The sequence below is a fragment of the Salvelinus alpinus genome, chromosome 34, assembly GCF_045679555.1.
Source record: "Salvelinus alpinus chromosome 34, SLU_Salpinus.1, whole genome shotgun sequence".
NCBI lineage: Eukaryota > Metazoa > Chordata > Actinopteri > Salmoniformes > Salmonidae > Salvelinus > Salvelinus alpinus.
Window position 1 is genome coordinate 7,801,659 of NC_092119.1, and position 17,080 is coordinate 7,818,738.

The 17,080-nt window shown below is 41.0% G+C and overlaps 1 protein-coding gene across 2 annotated transcripts in view; it reads left to right on the forward strand.

Moving 5' to 3' along the window:
- The first annotated feature begins 705 nt into the window (after positions 1 to 705).
- Positions 706 to 17,080, forward strand: part of LOC139563451 (uro-adherence factor A-like) — a 52,842-nt gene continuing 36,467 nt past the window's right edge. Inside the window, exons 1-2 of one of the 2 annotated variants that reach the window (XM_071382138.1) lie at positions 2,966 to 3,118; positions 5,160 to 5,277. In XM_071382138.1, coding sequence (XP_071238239.1) covers positions 5,174 to 5,277 — 104 coding nt within the window. In that variant the 5' untranslated portion in view covers positions 2,966 to 3,118; positions 5,160 to 5,173. Of the gene's footprint in view, positions 3,119 to 5,159; positions 5,278 to 17,080 lie in introns of both variants that reach the window. The other variant, XM_071382137.1, reaches the window with a different exon arrangement.

The window sequence follows — 17,080 nt, forward strand, 5'->3', positions numbered from 1 at the left end:
CAACCTGATTATACCTTGAGAGGATCTGCAGAGAAGAATGGGAGAAACTCCCCAAGTACAGGTGTGCCAAGCTTTTAGCGTCAAACCCAAGACGACTCAATGCTGTAATCACGGCCAATGTTTCTTTAACAAAGTACTGAGTAAAGGGTCTGAAGGTCTTTATTTCTAATACATTTGCAAACATTTAAAAAAAAAAAACGTTTTTTGCTTTGTCATTAGGGGTTATTGTGTCTAGATTGATGAGGGGAAAAAACAAGTTAATCCATTTTAGATGTGAAATACTTTCCTAAGGCACCGTATATATAATTTATTTCTAAATGGCAGACCTGGCATTTTACTTGGAGGAGGTACATAAGGCAGTCATGTTTTTATTAACCATTTCATATTAAACATATAAATAACTACTGGGATTGACAGAGACAATAGACTTTACATTCAACATATTTGACAGATGAAAGAGATAATATATGAATAAAACAAAACATAAATCAAAAGAAACTAGCAAGAAATGAATAGCAACGATGTGAACAGGTCAATTTATTTATTTTATTTATTTACCCTTTATTGATCTAGAACAAATCCAGGGTCAATAATAACATTCTATTTCCAGTAAAGTTATTGCATCACCTGTCCCTCCCTCTGCCCTCCCTTCCCCTGATAAATATTAACACATAAATCCCTATAAAGCGCTGCTCACATGGACACAGCAACAACCCTTCAACAGGTACCTGGTGAATTAGTATCTTCTCTCTGAACTAAATGTGATAACTGTTGTTCTGCTGATTTAAATAAAGTAAATGTCTAAGTTTGTTTTAGATGTTTTCCATAACTTGAGTTAAACTTCATCTGTTTTGTCTTGGATAGAGGACATCAGGCAGCCATCTACAACCTAGAGGACATCAGGCAGCCATCTACAATCTAGAGGACATCAGGCAGCCATCTACAATCTAGAGGTCATAAACCAGCCATCTACAATCTAGAGGACATCAACCAGCCATCTACAATCTAGAGGACATCAACCAGCCATCTACAATCTAGAGGACATAAACCAGCCATCTACAATCTAGAGGACATCAGCCAGCCATCTACAATCTAGAGGACATAAACCAGCCATCTACAATCTAGAGGACATCAACCAGCCATCTACAATCTAGAGGACATCAACCAGCCATCTACAATCTAGAGGACATCAGGCAGCCATCTACAATCTAGAGGACACCAACCAGCCATCTACAATCTAGAGGACATAAACCAGCCATCTACAATCTAGAGGACATAAACCAGCCATCTACAATCTAGAGGACATAAACCAGCCATCTACAATCTAGAGGACATAAACCAGCCATCTACAATCTAGAGGTCATAAACCAGCCATCTACAATCTAGAGGACATAAACCAGCCATCTACAATCTAGAGGACATCAACCAGCCATCTACAATCTAGAGGACATAAACCAGCCATCTACAATCTAGAGGACATAAACCAGCCATCTACAATCTAGAGGACATAAACCAGCCATCTACAATCTAGAGGACATAAACCAGCCATCTACAATCTAGAGGACATAAACCAGCCATCTACAATCTAGAGGACATAAACCAGCCATCTACAACCTAGAGGACATAAACCAGCCATCTACAATCTAGAGGACATAAACCAGCCATCTACAATCTAGAGGACATAAACCAGCCATCTACAATCTAGAGGACATCAACCAGCCATCTACAATCTAGAGGACATCAGCCAGCCATCTACAATCTAGAGGACATAAACCAGCCATCTACAATCTAGAGGACATAAACCAGCCATCTACAATCTAGAGGACATAAACCAGCCATCTACAATCTAGAGGACATCAGCCAGCCATCTACAATCTAGAGGACATAAACCAGCCATCTACAATCTAGAGGACATCAACCAGCCATCTACAATCTAGAGGACATCAACCAGCCATCTACAATCTAGAGGACATCAACCAGCCATCTACAATCTAGAGGACATAAACCAGCCATCTACAACCTAGAGGACATCAACCAGCCATCTACAATCTAGAGGACATCAACCAGCCATCTACAATCTAGAGGACATAAACCAGCCGTCTACAATCTAGAGGACATAAACCAGCCATCTACAATCTAGAGGACATCAACCAGCCATCTACAATCTAGAGGACATCAACCAGCCATCTACAATCTAGAGGACATAAACCAGCCATCTACAATCTAGAGGACATAAACCAGCCATCTACAACCTAGAGGACATCAACCAGCCATCTACAATCTAGAGGACATCAACCAGCCATCTACAATCTAGAGGACATAAACCAGCCGTCTACAATCTAGAGGACATCAACCAGCCATCTACAATCTAGAGGACACCAACCAGCCATCTACAATCTAGAGGACATAAACCAGCCATCTACAATCTAGAGGACATAAACCAGCCATCTACAATCTAGAGGACATAAACCAGCCATCTACAATCTAGAGGACATAAACCAGCCATCTACAATCTAGAGGACATCAGCCATCTACAATCTAGAGGACATAAACCAGCCGTCTACAATCTAGAGGACATAAACCAGCCATCTACAATCTAGAGGACATCAACCAGCCATCTACAATCTAGAGGACATAAACCAGCCATCTACAATCTAGAGGACATAAACCAGCCATCTACAATCTAGAGGACATCAGCCATCTACAATCTAGAGGACATAAACCAGCCATCTACAATCTAGAGGACATCAACCAGCCATCTACAATCTAGAGGACATCAACCAGCCATCTACAATCTAGAGGACATCAACCAGCCATCTACAATCTAGAGGACATCAACCAGCCATCTACAATCTAGAGGACATCAACCAGCCATCTACAATCTAGAGGACATCAACCAGCCATCTACAATCTAGAGGACATAAACCAGCCATCTACAACCTAGAGGACATCAACCAGCCATCTACAATCTAGAGGACATCAACCAGCCATCTACAATCTAGAGGACATAAACCAGCCGTCTACAATCTAGAGGACATAAACCAGCCATCTACAATCTAGAGGACATCAACCAGCCATCTACAATCTAGAGGACATAAACCAGCCATCTACAATCTCTGTAAGTGTCTTCTACTTGACTTGTATCTAATGTTATTTTCTACTGCTCATCAACATTGTTGATTTTATATAATCAAGACCTTTGTAGCCCTCCATGAGCTCCTAAACAGAATACGTAAATACTGAGTATACAAAACATTAAGAACACCTTAATACTGAGTTACCCCGGTTTCCCTCAGAACAGCCTCAATTCATCAGGACATGGACTCTACAAGGTGGCAAAAGCGTTCCACAGGGATGCTGGCCCATGTTGACTCCAATGCTTCCCAGAGTTGTGTCAAGTTGGCTGGATGTCCTTTGGGTGGTGAACCATTCTTGATAGACACAGGAAACTGTTGAGTGTGAAAAACCCAGCAGCGTTGAAGTTCTTGACACACTCAAACCAGTGTGCCTGGCAACTACTACCATACCCTGTTTAAAGGCACTTCATCTGAATGGCACAGATACACAATCCATGTCTCAATTGTCTCAAGGTTTAAAAATCCTTCCTTCTTAACCTGACTCCTCCCCTTCATCTACACTGATTGGATTTAACAGGTGACATCAATTAAGGGATCATAGCTTTCAGCTGGATTCACCTGGTCAGTCTGTGGTCAGTCTGTGGTCAGTCTGTGGTCAGTCTGTGGTCAGTCTGTGGCCAGTCTGTGGTCAGTCTGTGGTCAGTCTGTGGCCAGTCTGTGGCCAGTCTATGGTCAGTCTGTGGTCAGTCTGTGGTCAGTCTGTGGTCAGTCTGTGGCCAGTCTGTGGTCAGTCTATGGTCAGTCTGTGGTCAGTCTGTGGTCAGTCTGTGGTCAGTCTGTGGTCAGTCTATGTGGTGGAAGGAGTAGGTGTTCATAATGTTTTGTATTGTCGGTGTGTATATAGTGTGTTTCAGCTGTGTGTGTATATATAGTGTGTTCCTGTGTGTTTCAGCTGTGTGTGTGTATATATAGTGTGTTCCTGTGTGTTCCTGTGTGTGTATATATAGTGTGTTCCTGTGTGTTTCAGCTGTGTGTATATATAGTGTGTTCCTGTGTGTTTCAGCTGTGTGTATATATAGTGTGTTCCTGTGTGTTCCTGTGTGTGTATATATAGTGTGTTCCTGTGTGTTTCAGCTGTGTGTATATATAGTGTGTTCCTGTGTGTTTCAGCTGTGTATATATAGTGTGTTCCTGTGTAATATGTCGTGGAAAATCATCTCAGAAATATAACACTCGTAAGAACTTGTGAAATCAAATAGACTTTTTAATACAATTTGTATAGCAAGCCGGAATGTCCCGCGGAACACCCAATTTCCCAGCACCCTAGCTGTTATATTTATACACACATAGTATTATGTCCATCCCTTATCCAAATGACCTTTCTTTTCTTAAGTCTTTCACCACCATTATCTTTTAGTTCAAGCTTCCTACTTGTTCACGCCCCAATAACGCCCATATCTGTTTTCAGTTAGATTATAATGGTGGCTGGACCCTCTATCTTTTAGTGTGTCATCATAATGTCTCAATTCCTTTCATTAATGTGTCAATGTACTCTTTGTTCAGTTTGCCTTTATTGGAATCAGCAGATTCGGTCCTAGAAACCTCTGTTTAGAAGCAGCTGACTATGAATCTCTTTATCATTAGTGCCAGGTCATCAGACCATGTGTCTCTTTATCATTAGTGTCAGGTCAGCTGTTCATGTGTTTCTCTATCCTTAGTGTCAGGTCAGCTGTTCATGTGTTTCTCTATCCTTAGTGTCAGGTCATCAGACCATGTGTCTCTTTATCATTAGTGTCAGGTCAGCTGTTCAGTTTGCCTTTATTGGAATCAGCAGATTCGGTCCTAGAAGCCTCTGTTTAGAAGCAGCTGACTATGAATCTCTTTATCATTAGTGTCAGGTCAGCAGACCATGTGTCTCTCCCTTTCATTACTGTGATCTATTTTTAATGTTCAGCCATTTTATACATCTATGTGCTGTCCTATACATCTCATTTACTCCTACAGTTTCAGCTGTGTGTGTATATAGTGTGTTCCTGTGTGTTTCAGCTGTGTATATATATAGTGTGTTCCTGTGTGTTTCAGCTGTGTGTGTAGCTATGAGGGGAGTTGTCATTCTCTTTCTGCTGTCTCTCTGGCCTGGAGGCCAGGTGGATGCTATCAATCAAGAGGTCTTGGCTAATGTGGTACAAGAGATGAGAAGGTGGGTGTTTCTCTGTTCATTCAGACTCTAAGAACTCCTAAATTACTTTTAGACAGAATTATTAGCCATTATTAGAAACATTTTTGGGGAACATTTGAAGTTTATATTCCTCTTAATTAACATTCGTACGATATTTTTGTTCTGTCCTGACTCTTTGATCGACTGTTAAAAACACTGGTTCAAACCGTGTACACGGGACAAACGCTTAGCCTAGTAAATGAAGTCCCTGGACTGCAGACAAGACAAGATGCTAGTATAGACTATATTGTTAGTATAGACTGTATTGTTAATATAGACTGTATTGCTAGTAAAGACTGTATTGTTAGTATAGACTGTATTGTTAATATAGACTGTATTGCTAGTAAAGACTGTATTGTTAGTATAGACTGTATTGCTAGTATAGACTGTATTGCTAATATAGACTATATTGCTAGTATAGACTGTATTGTTAGTATAGACTGTATTGTTAGTATAGACTGTATTGTTAGTATAGACTGTATTGCTAGTATAGACTGTATTGCTAGTGTAGCCTGTATTGTTAGTATAGACTGTATTGCTAGTATAGACTGTATTGTTAGTATAGCCTGTATTGCTAGTATAGACTGTATTGCTAATCTAGACTGTATTGCTAGTATAGACTGCATTGCTAGTATAGACTGTATTGCTAGTATAGACTGTATTGCTAGTATAGACTGTATTGCTAATATAGACTGTATTGTTAGTATAAACTGTATTGCTAGTATAGACTGTATTGCTAGTATAGACTGTAGCATTTTGAATATTATAATAATTACAGAGGGCACTATCTCAGACCTCTCTTAACTTTGTCCATGAGATGGCGGTGATAATTTATGCAAAAGTAACAGTGCACATATTCATATCTTCAAACTTTAGTTTCTGTCAAATAGTTGGGAGTTTCCTCCTCCTGTCTGTTTCTACTGTTTCAGAAAGATCCCGTGTTTCTGATCCTCTGTGTTCTGTCTCTTCTGTCTCCTGTCTGTTTGTAATGTTTCTGATCCTGTGTTCTGTCTCTTCTGTCTCCTGTCTGTTTGTAATGTTTCTGATCCTCTGTGTTCTGTCTCTTCTGTCTCCTGTCTGTTTATAATGTTTCTGATCCTGTGTTCTGTCTCTTCTGTCTCCTGTCTGTTTGTAATGTTTCTGATCCACTGTGTTCTGTCTCCTGTCTGTTTGTAATGTTTCTGATCCTCTGTGTTCTGTCTCTTCTGTCTCCTGTCTGTTTGTAATGTTTCTGATCCTCTGTGTTCTGTCTCTTCTGTCTCCTGTCTGTTTGTAATGTTTCTGATCCTCTGTGTTCTGTCTCTTCTGTCTCCTGTCTGTTTGTAATGTTTCTGATCCTCTGTGTTCTGTCTCTTCTGTCTCCTGTCTGTTTGTAATGTTTCTGATCCTCTGTGTTCTGTCTCTTCTGTCTCCTGTCTGTTTGTAATGTTTCTGATCCTCTGTGTTCTGTCTCTTCTGTCTCCTGTCTGTTTGTAATGTTTCTGATCCTCTGTGTTCTGTCTCTTCTGTCTCCTGTCTGTTTGTAATGTTTCTGATCCTGTGTTCTGTCTCTTCTGTCTCCTGTCTGTTTGTAATGTTTCTGATCCTCTGTGTTCTGTCTCTTCTGTCTCCTGTCTGTTTATAATGTTTCTGATCCTGTGTTCTGTCTCTTCTGTCTCCTGCCTGTTTGTAATGTTTCTGATCCACTGTGTTCTGTCTCCTGTCTGTTTGTAATGTTTCTGATCCTCTGTGTTCTGTCTCTTCTGTCTCCTGTCTGTTTGTAATGTTTCTGATCCTCTGTGTTCTGTCTCTTCTGTCTCCTGTCTGTTTGTAATGTTTCTGATCCTCTGTGTTCTGTCTCTTCTGTCTCCTGTCTGTTTGTAATGTTTCTGATCCTCTGTGTTCTGTCTCTTCTGTCTCCTGTCTGTTTGTAATGTTTCTGATCCTGTGTTCTGTCTCTTTTGTCTCCTGTCTGTTTGTAATGTTTCTGATCCTCTGTGTTCTGTCTCTTCTGTCTCCTGTCTGTTTGTAATGTTTCTGATCCTCTGTGTTCTGTCTCTTCTGTCTCCTGTCTGTTTATAATGTTTCTGATCCTCTGTGTTCTGTCTCTTCTGTCTCCTGTCTGTTTATAATGTTTCTGATCCTGTGTTCTGTCTCTTTTGTCTCCTGTCTGTTTGTAATGTTTCTGATCCTCTGTGTTCTGTCTCTTCTGTCTCCTGTCTGTTTGTAATGTTTATGATCCTCTGTGTTCTGTCTCTTCTGTCTCCTGTCTGTTAGTAATGTTTCTGATCCTGTGTTCTGTCTCTTCTGTCTCCTGTCTGTTTATAATGTTTCTGATCCTGTGTTCTGTCTCTTCTGTCTCCTGTCTGTTTGTAATGTTTCTGATCCTCTGTGTTCTGTCTCTTCTGTCTCCTGTCTGTTTATAATGTTTCTGATCCTCTGTGTTCTGTCTCTTCTGTCTCCTGTCTGTTTGTAATGTTTCTGATCCTCTGTGTTCTGTCTCTTCTGTCTCCTGTCTGTTTGTAATGTTTCTGATCCTCTGTGTTCTGTCTCTTCTGTCTCCTGTCTGTTTGTAATGTTTCTGATCCTGTGTTCTGTCTCTTCTGTCTCCTGTCTGTTTGTAATGTGTCTGATCCTCTGTGTTTCTGTCTCTTCTGTCTCCTGTCTGTTTGTAATGTTTCTGATCCTGTGTTCTGTCTCTTCTGTCTCCTGTCTGTTTATAATGTTTCTGATCCTGTGTTCTGTCTCTTCTGTCTCCTGTCTGTTTGTAATGTTTCTGATCCTCTGTGTTCTGTCTCTTCTGTCTCCTGTCTGTTTATAATGTGTCTGATCCTCTGTGTTCTGTCTCTTCTGTCTCCTGTCTGTTTGTAATGTTTCTGATCCTCTGTGTTCTGTCTCTTCTGTCTCCTGTCTGTTTGTAATGTTTCTGATCCTCTGTGTTCTGTCTCTTCTGTCTCCTGTCTGTTAGTAATGTTTCTGATCCTGTGTTCTGTCTCTTCTGTCTCCTGTCTGTTTATAATGTTTCTGATCCTGTGTTCTGTCTCTTCTGTCTCCTGTCTGTTTGTAATGTTTCTGATCCTCTGTGTTCTGTCTCTTCTGTCTCCTGTCTGTTTGTATTGTTACTGATCCTGTGTTCTGTCTCTTCTGTCTCCTGTCTGTTTATAATGTTTCTGATCCTCTGTGTTCTGTCTCTTCTGTCTCCTGTCTGTTTGTAATGTTTCTGATCCTCTGTGTTCTGTCTCTTCTGTCTCCTGTCTGTTTGTAATGTTTCTGATCCTCTGTGTTCTGTCTCTTCTGTCTCCTGTCTGTTTGTAATGTTTCTGATCCTCTGTGTTCTGTCTCTTCTGTCTCCTGTCTGTTTGTATTGTTACTGATCCTGTGTTCTGTCTCTTCTGTCTCCTGTCTGTTTGTAATGTTTCTGATCCTCTGTGTTCTGTCTCTTCTGTCTCCTGTCTGTTTGTAATGTTTCTGATCCTGTGTTCTGTCTCTTCTGTCTCCTGTCTGTTTGTAATGTTTCTGATCCTCTATGTTCTGTCTCTTCTGTCTCCTGTCTGGTTGTAATGTTTCTGATCCTGTGGTCTGTCTCTTCTGTCTCCTGTCTGTTTGTAATGTTTCTGATCCTCTATGTTCTGTCTCTTCTGTCTCCTGTCTGTTTGTAATGTTTCTGATCCTCTGTGTTCTGTCTCATCTGTCTCCTGTCTGTTTGTAATGTTACTGATCCTGAGTTCTGTCTCTTCTGTCTCCTGTCTGTTTGTAATGTTTCTGATCCTCTGTGTTCTGTCTCTTCTGTCTCCTGTCTGTTTGTAATGTTTCTGATCCTCTGTGTTCTGTCTCTTCTGTCTCCTGTCTGTTTGTAATGTTTCTGATCCTCTGTGTTCTGTCTCTTCTGTCTCCTGTCTGTTTGTAATGTTTCTGATCCTCTGTGTTCTGTCTCTTCTGTCTCCTGTCTGTTTGTAATGTTTCTGATCCTCTGTGTTCTGTCTCTTCTGTCTCCTGTCTGTTTGTAATGTTTCTGATCCTCTGTGTTCTGTCTCTTCTGTTTCCTGTCTGTTTGTAATGTTTCTGATCCTGTGTTCTGTCTCTTCTGTCTCCTGTCTGTTTGTAATGTTTCTGATCCTCTGTGTTCTGTCTCTACTGTCTCCTGTCTGTTTATAATGTTTCTGATCCTGTGTTCTGTCTCTTCTGTCTCCTGCCTGTTTGTAATGTTTCTGATCCACTGTGTTCTGTCTCCTGTCTGTTTGTAATGTTTCTGATCCTCTGTGTTCTGTCTCTTCTGTCTCCTGTCTGTTTGTAATGTTTCTGATCCTCTGTGTTCTGTCTCTTCTGTCTCCTGTCTGTTTGTAATGTTTCTGATCCTGTGTTCTGTCTCTTTTGTCTCCTGTCTGTTTATAATGTTTATGATCCTCTGTGTTCTGTCTCTTCTGTCTCCTGTCTGTTAGTAATGTTTCTGATCCTGTGTTCTGTCTCTTCTGTCTCCTGTCTGTTTATAATGTTTCTGATCCTCTGTGTTCTGTCTCTTCTGTCTCCTGTCTGTTTGTAATGTTTCTGATCCTCTGTGTTCTGTCTCTTCTGTCTCCTGTCTGTTTGTAATGTTTCTGATCCTCTGTGTTCTGTCTCTTCTGTCTCCTGTCTGTTTGTAATGTTTCTGATCCTGTGTTCTGTCTCTTCTGTCTCCTGTCTGTTTGTAATGTGTCTGATCCTCTGTGTTTCTGTCTCTTCTGTCTCCTGTCTGTTTGTAATGTTTCTGATCCTGTGTTCTGTCTCTTCTGTCTCCTGTCTGTTTATAATGTTTCTGATCCTGTGTTCTGTCTCTTCTGTCTCCTGTCTGTTTGTAATGTTTCTGATCCTCTGTGTTCTGTCTCTTCTGTCTCCTGTCTGTTTATAATGTGTCTGATCCTCTGTGTTCTGTCTCTTCTGTCTCCTGTCTGTTTGTAATGTTTCTGATCCTCTGTGTTCTGTCTCTTCTGTCTCCTGTCTGTTTGTAATGTTTCTGATCCTCTGTGTTCTGTCTCTTCTGTCTCCTGTCTGTTTATAATGTTTCTGATCCTCTGTGTTCTGTCTCTTCTGTCTCCTGTCTGTTTGTAATGTTTCTGATCCTCTGTGTTCTGTCTCTTCTGTCTCCTGTCTGTTTGTAATGTTTCTGATCCTCTGTGTTCTGTCTCTTCTGTCTCCTGTCTGTTTGTAATGTTTCTGATCCTGTGTTCTGTCTCTTCTGTCTCCTCTGTTTGTAATGTGTCTGATCCTCTGTGTTTCTGTCTCTTCTGTCTCCTGTCTGTTTGTAATGTTTCTGATCCTGTGTTCTGTCTCTTCTGTCTCCTGTCTGTTTATAATGTTTCTGATCCTGTGTTCTGTCTCTTCTGTCTCCTGTCTGTTTGTAATGTTTCTGATCCTCTGTGTTCTGTCTCTTCTGTCTCCTGTCTGTTTATAATGTGTCTGATCCTCTGTGTTCTGTCTCTTCTGTCTCCTGTCTGTTTGTAATGTTTCTGATCCTCTGTGTTCTGTCTCTTCTGTCTCCTGTCTGTTTGTAATGTTTCTGATCCTCTGTGTTCTGTCTCTTCTGTCTCCTGTCTGTTTATAATGTTTCTGATCCTCTGTGTTCTGTCTCTTCTGTCTCCTGTCTGTTTGTAATGTTTCTGATCCTCTGTGTTCTGTCTCTTCTGTCTCCTGTCTGTTTGTAATGTTTCTGATCCTCTGTGTTCTGTCTCTTCTGTCTCCTGTCTGTTTGTAATGTTTCTGATCCTGTGTTCTGTCTCTTCTGTCTCCTGTCTGTTTGTAATGTGTCTGATCCTCTGTGTTTCTGTCTCTTCTGTCTCCTGTCTGTTTGTAATGTTTCTGATCCTGTGTTCTGTCTCTTCTGTCTCCTGTCTGTTTATAATGTTTCTGATCCTGTGTTCTGTCTCTTCTGTCTCCTGTCTGTTTGTAATGTTTCTGATCCTCTGTGTTCTGTCTCTTCTGTCTCCTGTCTGTTTATAATGTGTCTGATCCTCTGTGTTCTGTCTCTTCTGTCTCCTGTCTGTTTGTAATGTTTCTGATCCTCTGTGTTCTGTCTCTTCTGTCTCCTGTCTGTTTGTAATGTTTCTGATCCTCTGTGTTCTGTCTCTTCTGTCTCCTGTCTGTTAGTAATGTTTCTGATCCTGTGTTCTGTCTCTTCTGTCTCCTGTCTGTTTATAATGTTTCTGATCCTGTGTTCTGTCTCTTCTGTCTCCTGTCTGTTTGTAATGTTTCTGATCCTCTGTGTTCTGTCTCTTCTGTCTCCTGTCTGTTTGTATTGTTACTGATCCTGTGTTCTGTCTCTTCTGTCTCCTGTCTGTTTATAATGTTTCTGATCCTCTGTGTTCTGTCTCTTCTGTCTCCTGTCTGTTTGTAATGTTTCTGATCCTCTGTGTTCTGTCTCTTCTGTCTCCTGTCTGTTTGTAATGTTTCTGATCCTCTGTGTTCTGTCTCTTCTGTCTCCTGTCTGTTTGTAATGTTTCTGATCCTCTGTGTTCTGTCTCTTCTGTCTCCTGTCTGTTTGTATTGTTCCTGATCCTGTGTTCTGTCTCTTCTGTCTCCTGTCTGTTTGTAATGTTTCTGATCCTCTGTGTTCTGTCTCTTCTGTCTCCTGTCTGTTTGTAATGTTTCTGATCCTGTGTTCTGTCTCTTCTGTCTCCTGTCTGTTTGTAATGTTTCTGATCCTCTATGTTCTGTCTCTTCTGTCTCCTGTCTGGTTGTAATGTTTCTGATCCTGTGTTCTGTCTCTTCTGTCTCCTGTCTGTTTGTAATGTTTCTGATCCTCTATGTTCTGTCTCTTCTGTCTCCTGTCTGTTTGTAATGTTACTGATCCTGAGTTCTGTCTCTTCTGTCTCCTGTCTGTTTGTAATGTTTCTGATCCTCTGTGTTCTGTCTCTTCTGTCTCCTGTCTGTTTGTAATGTTTCTGATCCTCTGTGTTCTGTCTCTTCTGTCTCCTGTCTGTTTGTAATGTTTCTGATCCTCTGTGTTCTGTCTCTTCTGTCTCCTGTCTGTTTGTAATGTTTCTGATCCTCTGTGTTCTGTCTCTTCTGTCTCCTGTCTGTTTGTAATGTTTCTGATCCTCTGTGTTCTGTCTCTTCTGTCTCCTGTCTGTTTGTAATGTTTCTGATCCTCTGTGTTCTGTCTCTTCTGTTTCCTGTCTGTTTGTAATGTTTCTGATCCTGTGTTCTGTCTCTTCTGTCTCCTGTCTGTTTGTAATGTTTCTGATCCTCTGTGTTCTGTCTCTACTGTCTCCTGTCTGTTTATAATGTTTCTGATCCTGTGTTCTGTCTCTTCTGTCTCCTGCCTGTTTGTAATGTTTCTGATCCACTGTGTTCTGTCTCCTGTCTGTTTGTAATGTTTCTGATCCTCTGTGTTCTGTCTCTTCTGTCTCCTGTCTGTTTGTAATGTTTCTGATCCTCTGTGTTCTGTCTCTTCTGTCTCCTGTCTGTTTGTAATGTTTCTGATCCTCTGTGTTCTGTCTCTTCTGTCTCCTGTCTGTTTGTAATGTTTCTGATCCTCTGTGTTCTGTCTCTTCTGTCTCCTGTCTGTTTGTAATGTTTCTGATCCTCTGTGTTCTGTCTCTTCTGTCTCCTGTCTGTTTGTAATGTTTCTGATCCTGTGTTCTGTCTCTTTTGTCTCCTGTCTGTTTGTAATGTTTCTGATCCTCTGTGTTCTGTCTCTTCTGTCTCCTGTCTGTTTGTAATGTTTCTGATCCTCTGTGTTCTGTCTCTTCTGTCTCCTGTCTGTTTATAATGTTTCTGATCCTCTGTGTTCTGTCTCTTCTGTCTCCTGTCTGTTTATAATGTTTCTGATCCTGTGTTCTGTCTCTTTTGTCTCCTGTCTGTTTGTAATGTTTCTGATCCTCTGTGTTCTGTCTCTTCTGTCTCCTGTCTGTTTATAATGTTTATGATCCTCTGTGTTCTGTCTCTTCTGTCTCCTGTCTGTTAGTAATGTTTCTGATCCTGTGTTCTGTCTCTTCTGTCTCCTGTCTGTTTATAATGTTTCTGATCCTGTGTTCTGTCTCTTCTGTCTCCTGTCTGTTTGTAATGTTTCTGATCCTCTATGTTCTGTCTCTTCTGTCTCCTGTCTGGTTGTAATGTTTCTGATCCTGTGTTCTGTCTCTTCTGTCTCCTGTCTGTTTGTAATGTTTCTGATCCTCTATGTTCTGTCTCTTCTGTCTCCTGTCTGTTTGTAATGTTACTGATCCTGAGTTCTGTCTCTTCTGTCTCCTGTCTGTTTGTAATGTTTCTGATCCTCTGTGTTCTGTCTCTTCTGTCTCCTGTCTGTTTGTAATGTTTCTGATCCTCTGTGTTCTGTCTCTTCTGTCTCCTGTCTGTTTGTAATGTTTCTGATCCTCTGTGTTCTGTCTCTTCTGTCTCCTGTCTGTTTGTAATGTTTCTGATCCTCTGTGTTCTGTCTCTTCTGTCTCCTGTCTGTTTGTAATGTTTCTGATCCTCTGTGTTCTGTCTCTTCTGTCTCCTGTCTGTTTGTAATGTTTCTGATCCTCTGTGTTCTGTCTCTTCTGTTTCCTGTCTGTTTGTAATGTTTCTGATCCTGTGTTCTGTCTCTTCTGTCTCCTGTCTGTTTGTAATGTTTCTGATCCTCTGTGTTCTGTCTCTACTGTCTCCTGTCTGTTTATAATGTTTCTGATCCTGTGTTCTGTCTCTTCTGTCTCCTGCCTGTTTGTAATGTTTCTGATCCACTGTGTTCTGTCTCCTGTCTGTTTGTAATGTTTCTGATCCTCTGTGTTCTGTCTCTTCTGTCTCCTGTCTGTTTGTAATGTTTCTGATCCTCTGTGTTCTGTCTCTTCTGTCTCCTGTCTGTTTGTAATGTTTCTGATCCTCTGTGTTCTGTCTCTTCTGTCTCCTGTCTGTTTGTAATGTTTCTGATCCTCTGTGTTCTGTCTCTTCTGTCTCCTGTCTGTTTGTAATGTTTCTGATCCTCTGTGTTCTGTCTCTTCTGTCTCCTGTCTGTTTGTAATGTTTCTGATCCTGTGTTCTGTCTCTTTTGTCTCCTGTCTGTTTGTAATGTTTCTGATCCTCTGTGTTCTGTCTCTTCTGTCTCCTGTCTGTTTGTAATGTTTCTGATCCTCTGTGTTCTGTCTCTTCTGTCTCCTGTCTGTTTATAATGTTTCTGATCCTCTGTGTTCTGTCTCTTCTGTCTCCTGTCTGTTTATAATGTTTCTGATCCTGTGTTCTGTCTCTTTTGTCTCCTGTCTGTTTGTAATGTTTCTGATCCTCTGTGTTCTGTCTCTTCTGTCTCCTGTCTGTTTATAATGTTTATGATCCTCTGTGTTCTGTCTCTTCTGTCTCCTGTCTGTTAGTAATGTTTCTGATCCTGTGTTCTGTCTCTTCTGTCTCCTGTCTGTTTATAATGTTTCTGATCCTGTGTTCTGTCTCTTCTGTCTCCTGTCTGTTTGTAATGTTTCTGATCCTCTGTGTTCTGTCTCTTCTGTCTCCTGTCTGTTTATAATGTTTCTGATCCTCTGTGTTCTGTCTCTTCTGTCTCCTGTCTGTTTGTAATGTTTCTGATCCTCTGTGTTCTGTCTCTTCTGTCTCCTGTCTGTTTGTAATGTTTCTGATCCTCTGTGTTCTGTCTCTTCTGTCTCCTGTCTGTTTGTAATGTTTCTGATCCTGTGTTCTGTCTCTTCTGTCTCCTGTCTGTTTGTAATGTGTCTGATCCTCTGTGTTTCTGTCTCTTCTGTCTCCTGTCTGTTTGTAATGTTTCTGATCCTGTGTTCTGTCTCTTCTGTCTCCTGTCTGTTTATAATGTTTCTGATCCTGTGTTCTGTCTCTTCTGTCTCCTGTCTGTTTGTAATGTTTCTGATCCTCTGTGTTCTGTCTCTTCTGTCTCCTGTCTGTTTATAATGTGTCTGATCCTCTGTGTTCTGTCTCTTCTGTCTCCTGTCTGTTTGTAATGTTTCTGATCCTCTGTGTTCTGTCTCTTCTGTCTCCTGTCTGTTTGTAATGTTTCTGATCCTCTGTGTTCTGTCTCTTCTGTCTCCTGTCTGTTTGTAATGTTTCTGATCCTCTGTGTTCTGTCTCTTCTGTCTCCTGTCTGTTTGTAATGTTTCTGATCCTCTGTGTTCTGTCTCTTCTGTCTCCTGTCTGTTTGTATTGTTACTGATCCTGTGTTCTGTCTCTTCTGTCTCCTGTCTGTTTGTAATGTTTCTGATCCTCTGTGTTCTGTCTCTTCTGTCTCCTGTCTGTTTGTAATGTTTCTGATCCTGTGTTCTGTCTCTTCTGTCTCCTGTCTGTTTGTAATGTTTCTGATCCTCTATGTTCTGTCTCTTCTGTCTCCTGTCTGTTTGTAATGTTTCTGATCCTGTGTTCTGTCTCTTCTGTCTCCTGTCTGTTTGTAATGTTTCTGATCCTCTATGTTCTGTCTCTTCTGTCTCCTGTCTGTTTGTAATGTTACTGATCCTGAGTTCTGTCTCTTCTGTCTCCTGTCTGTTTGTAATGTTTCTGATCCTCTGTGTTCTGTCTCTTCTGTCTCCTGTCTGTTTGTAATGTTTCTGATCCTCTGTGTTCTGTCTCTTCTGTCTCCTGTCTGTTTGTAATGTTTCTGATCCTCTGTGTTCTGTCTCTTCTGTCTCCTGTCTGTTTGTAATGTTTCTGATCCTCTGTGTTCTGTCTCTTCTGTCTCCTGTCTGTTTGTAATGTTTCTGATCCTCTGTGTTCTGTCTCTTCTGTCTCCTGTCTGTTTGTAATGTTTCTGATCCTCTGTGTTCTGTCTCTTCTGTTTCCTGTCTGTTTGTAATGGTTCTGATCCTGTGTTCTGTCTCTTCTGTCTCCTGTCTGTTTGTAATGTTTCTGATCCTCTGTGTTCTGTCTCTTCTGTCTCCTGTCTGTTTATAATGTTTCTGATCCTGTGTTCTGTCTCTTCTGTCTCCTGCCTGTTTGTAATGTTTCTGATCCACTGTGTTCTGTCTCCTGTCTGTTTGTAATGTTTCTGATCCTCTGTGTTCTGTCTCTTCTGTCTCCTGTCTGTTTGTAATGTTTCTGATCCTCTGTGTTCTGTCTCTTCTGTCTCCTGTCTGTTTGTAATGTTTCTGATCCTCTGTGTTCTGTCTCTTCTGTCTCCTGTCTGTTTGTAATGTTTCTGATCCTCTGTGTTCTGTCTATTCTGTCTCCTGTCTGTTTGTAATGTTTCTGATCCTCTGTGTTCTGTCTCTTCTGTCTCCTGTCTGTTTGTAATGTTTCTGATCCTGTGTTCTGTCTCTTTTGTCTCCTGTCTGTTTGTAATGTTTCTGATCCTCTGTGTTCTGTCTCTTCTGTCTCCTGTCTGTTTGTAATGTTTCTGATCCTCTGTGTTCTGTCTCTTCTGTCTCCTGTCTGTTTATAATGTTTCTGATCCTCTGTGTTCTGTCTCTTCTGTCTCCTGTCTGTTTATAATGTTTCTGATCCTGTGTTCTGTCTCTTTTGTCTCCTGTCTGTTTGTAATGTTTCTGATCCTCTGTGTTCTGTCTCTTCTGTCTCCTGTCTGTTTATAATGTTTATGATCCTCTGTGTTCTGTCTCTTCTGTCTCCTGTCTGTTAGTAATGTTTCTGATCCTGTGTTCTGTCTCTTCTGTCTCCTGTCTGTTTATAATGTTTCTGATCCTGTGTTCTGTCTCTTCTGTCTCCTGTCTGTTTGTAATGTTTCTGATCCTCTGTGTTCTGTCTCTTCTGTCTCCTGTCTGTTTATAATGTTTCTGATCCTCTGTGTTCTGTCTCTTCTGTCTCCTGTCTGTTTGTAATGTTTCTGATCCTCTGTGTTCTGTCTCTTCTGTCTCCTGTCTGTTTGTAATGTTTCTGATCCTCTGTGTTCTGTCTC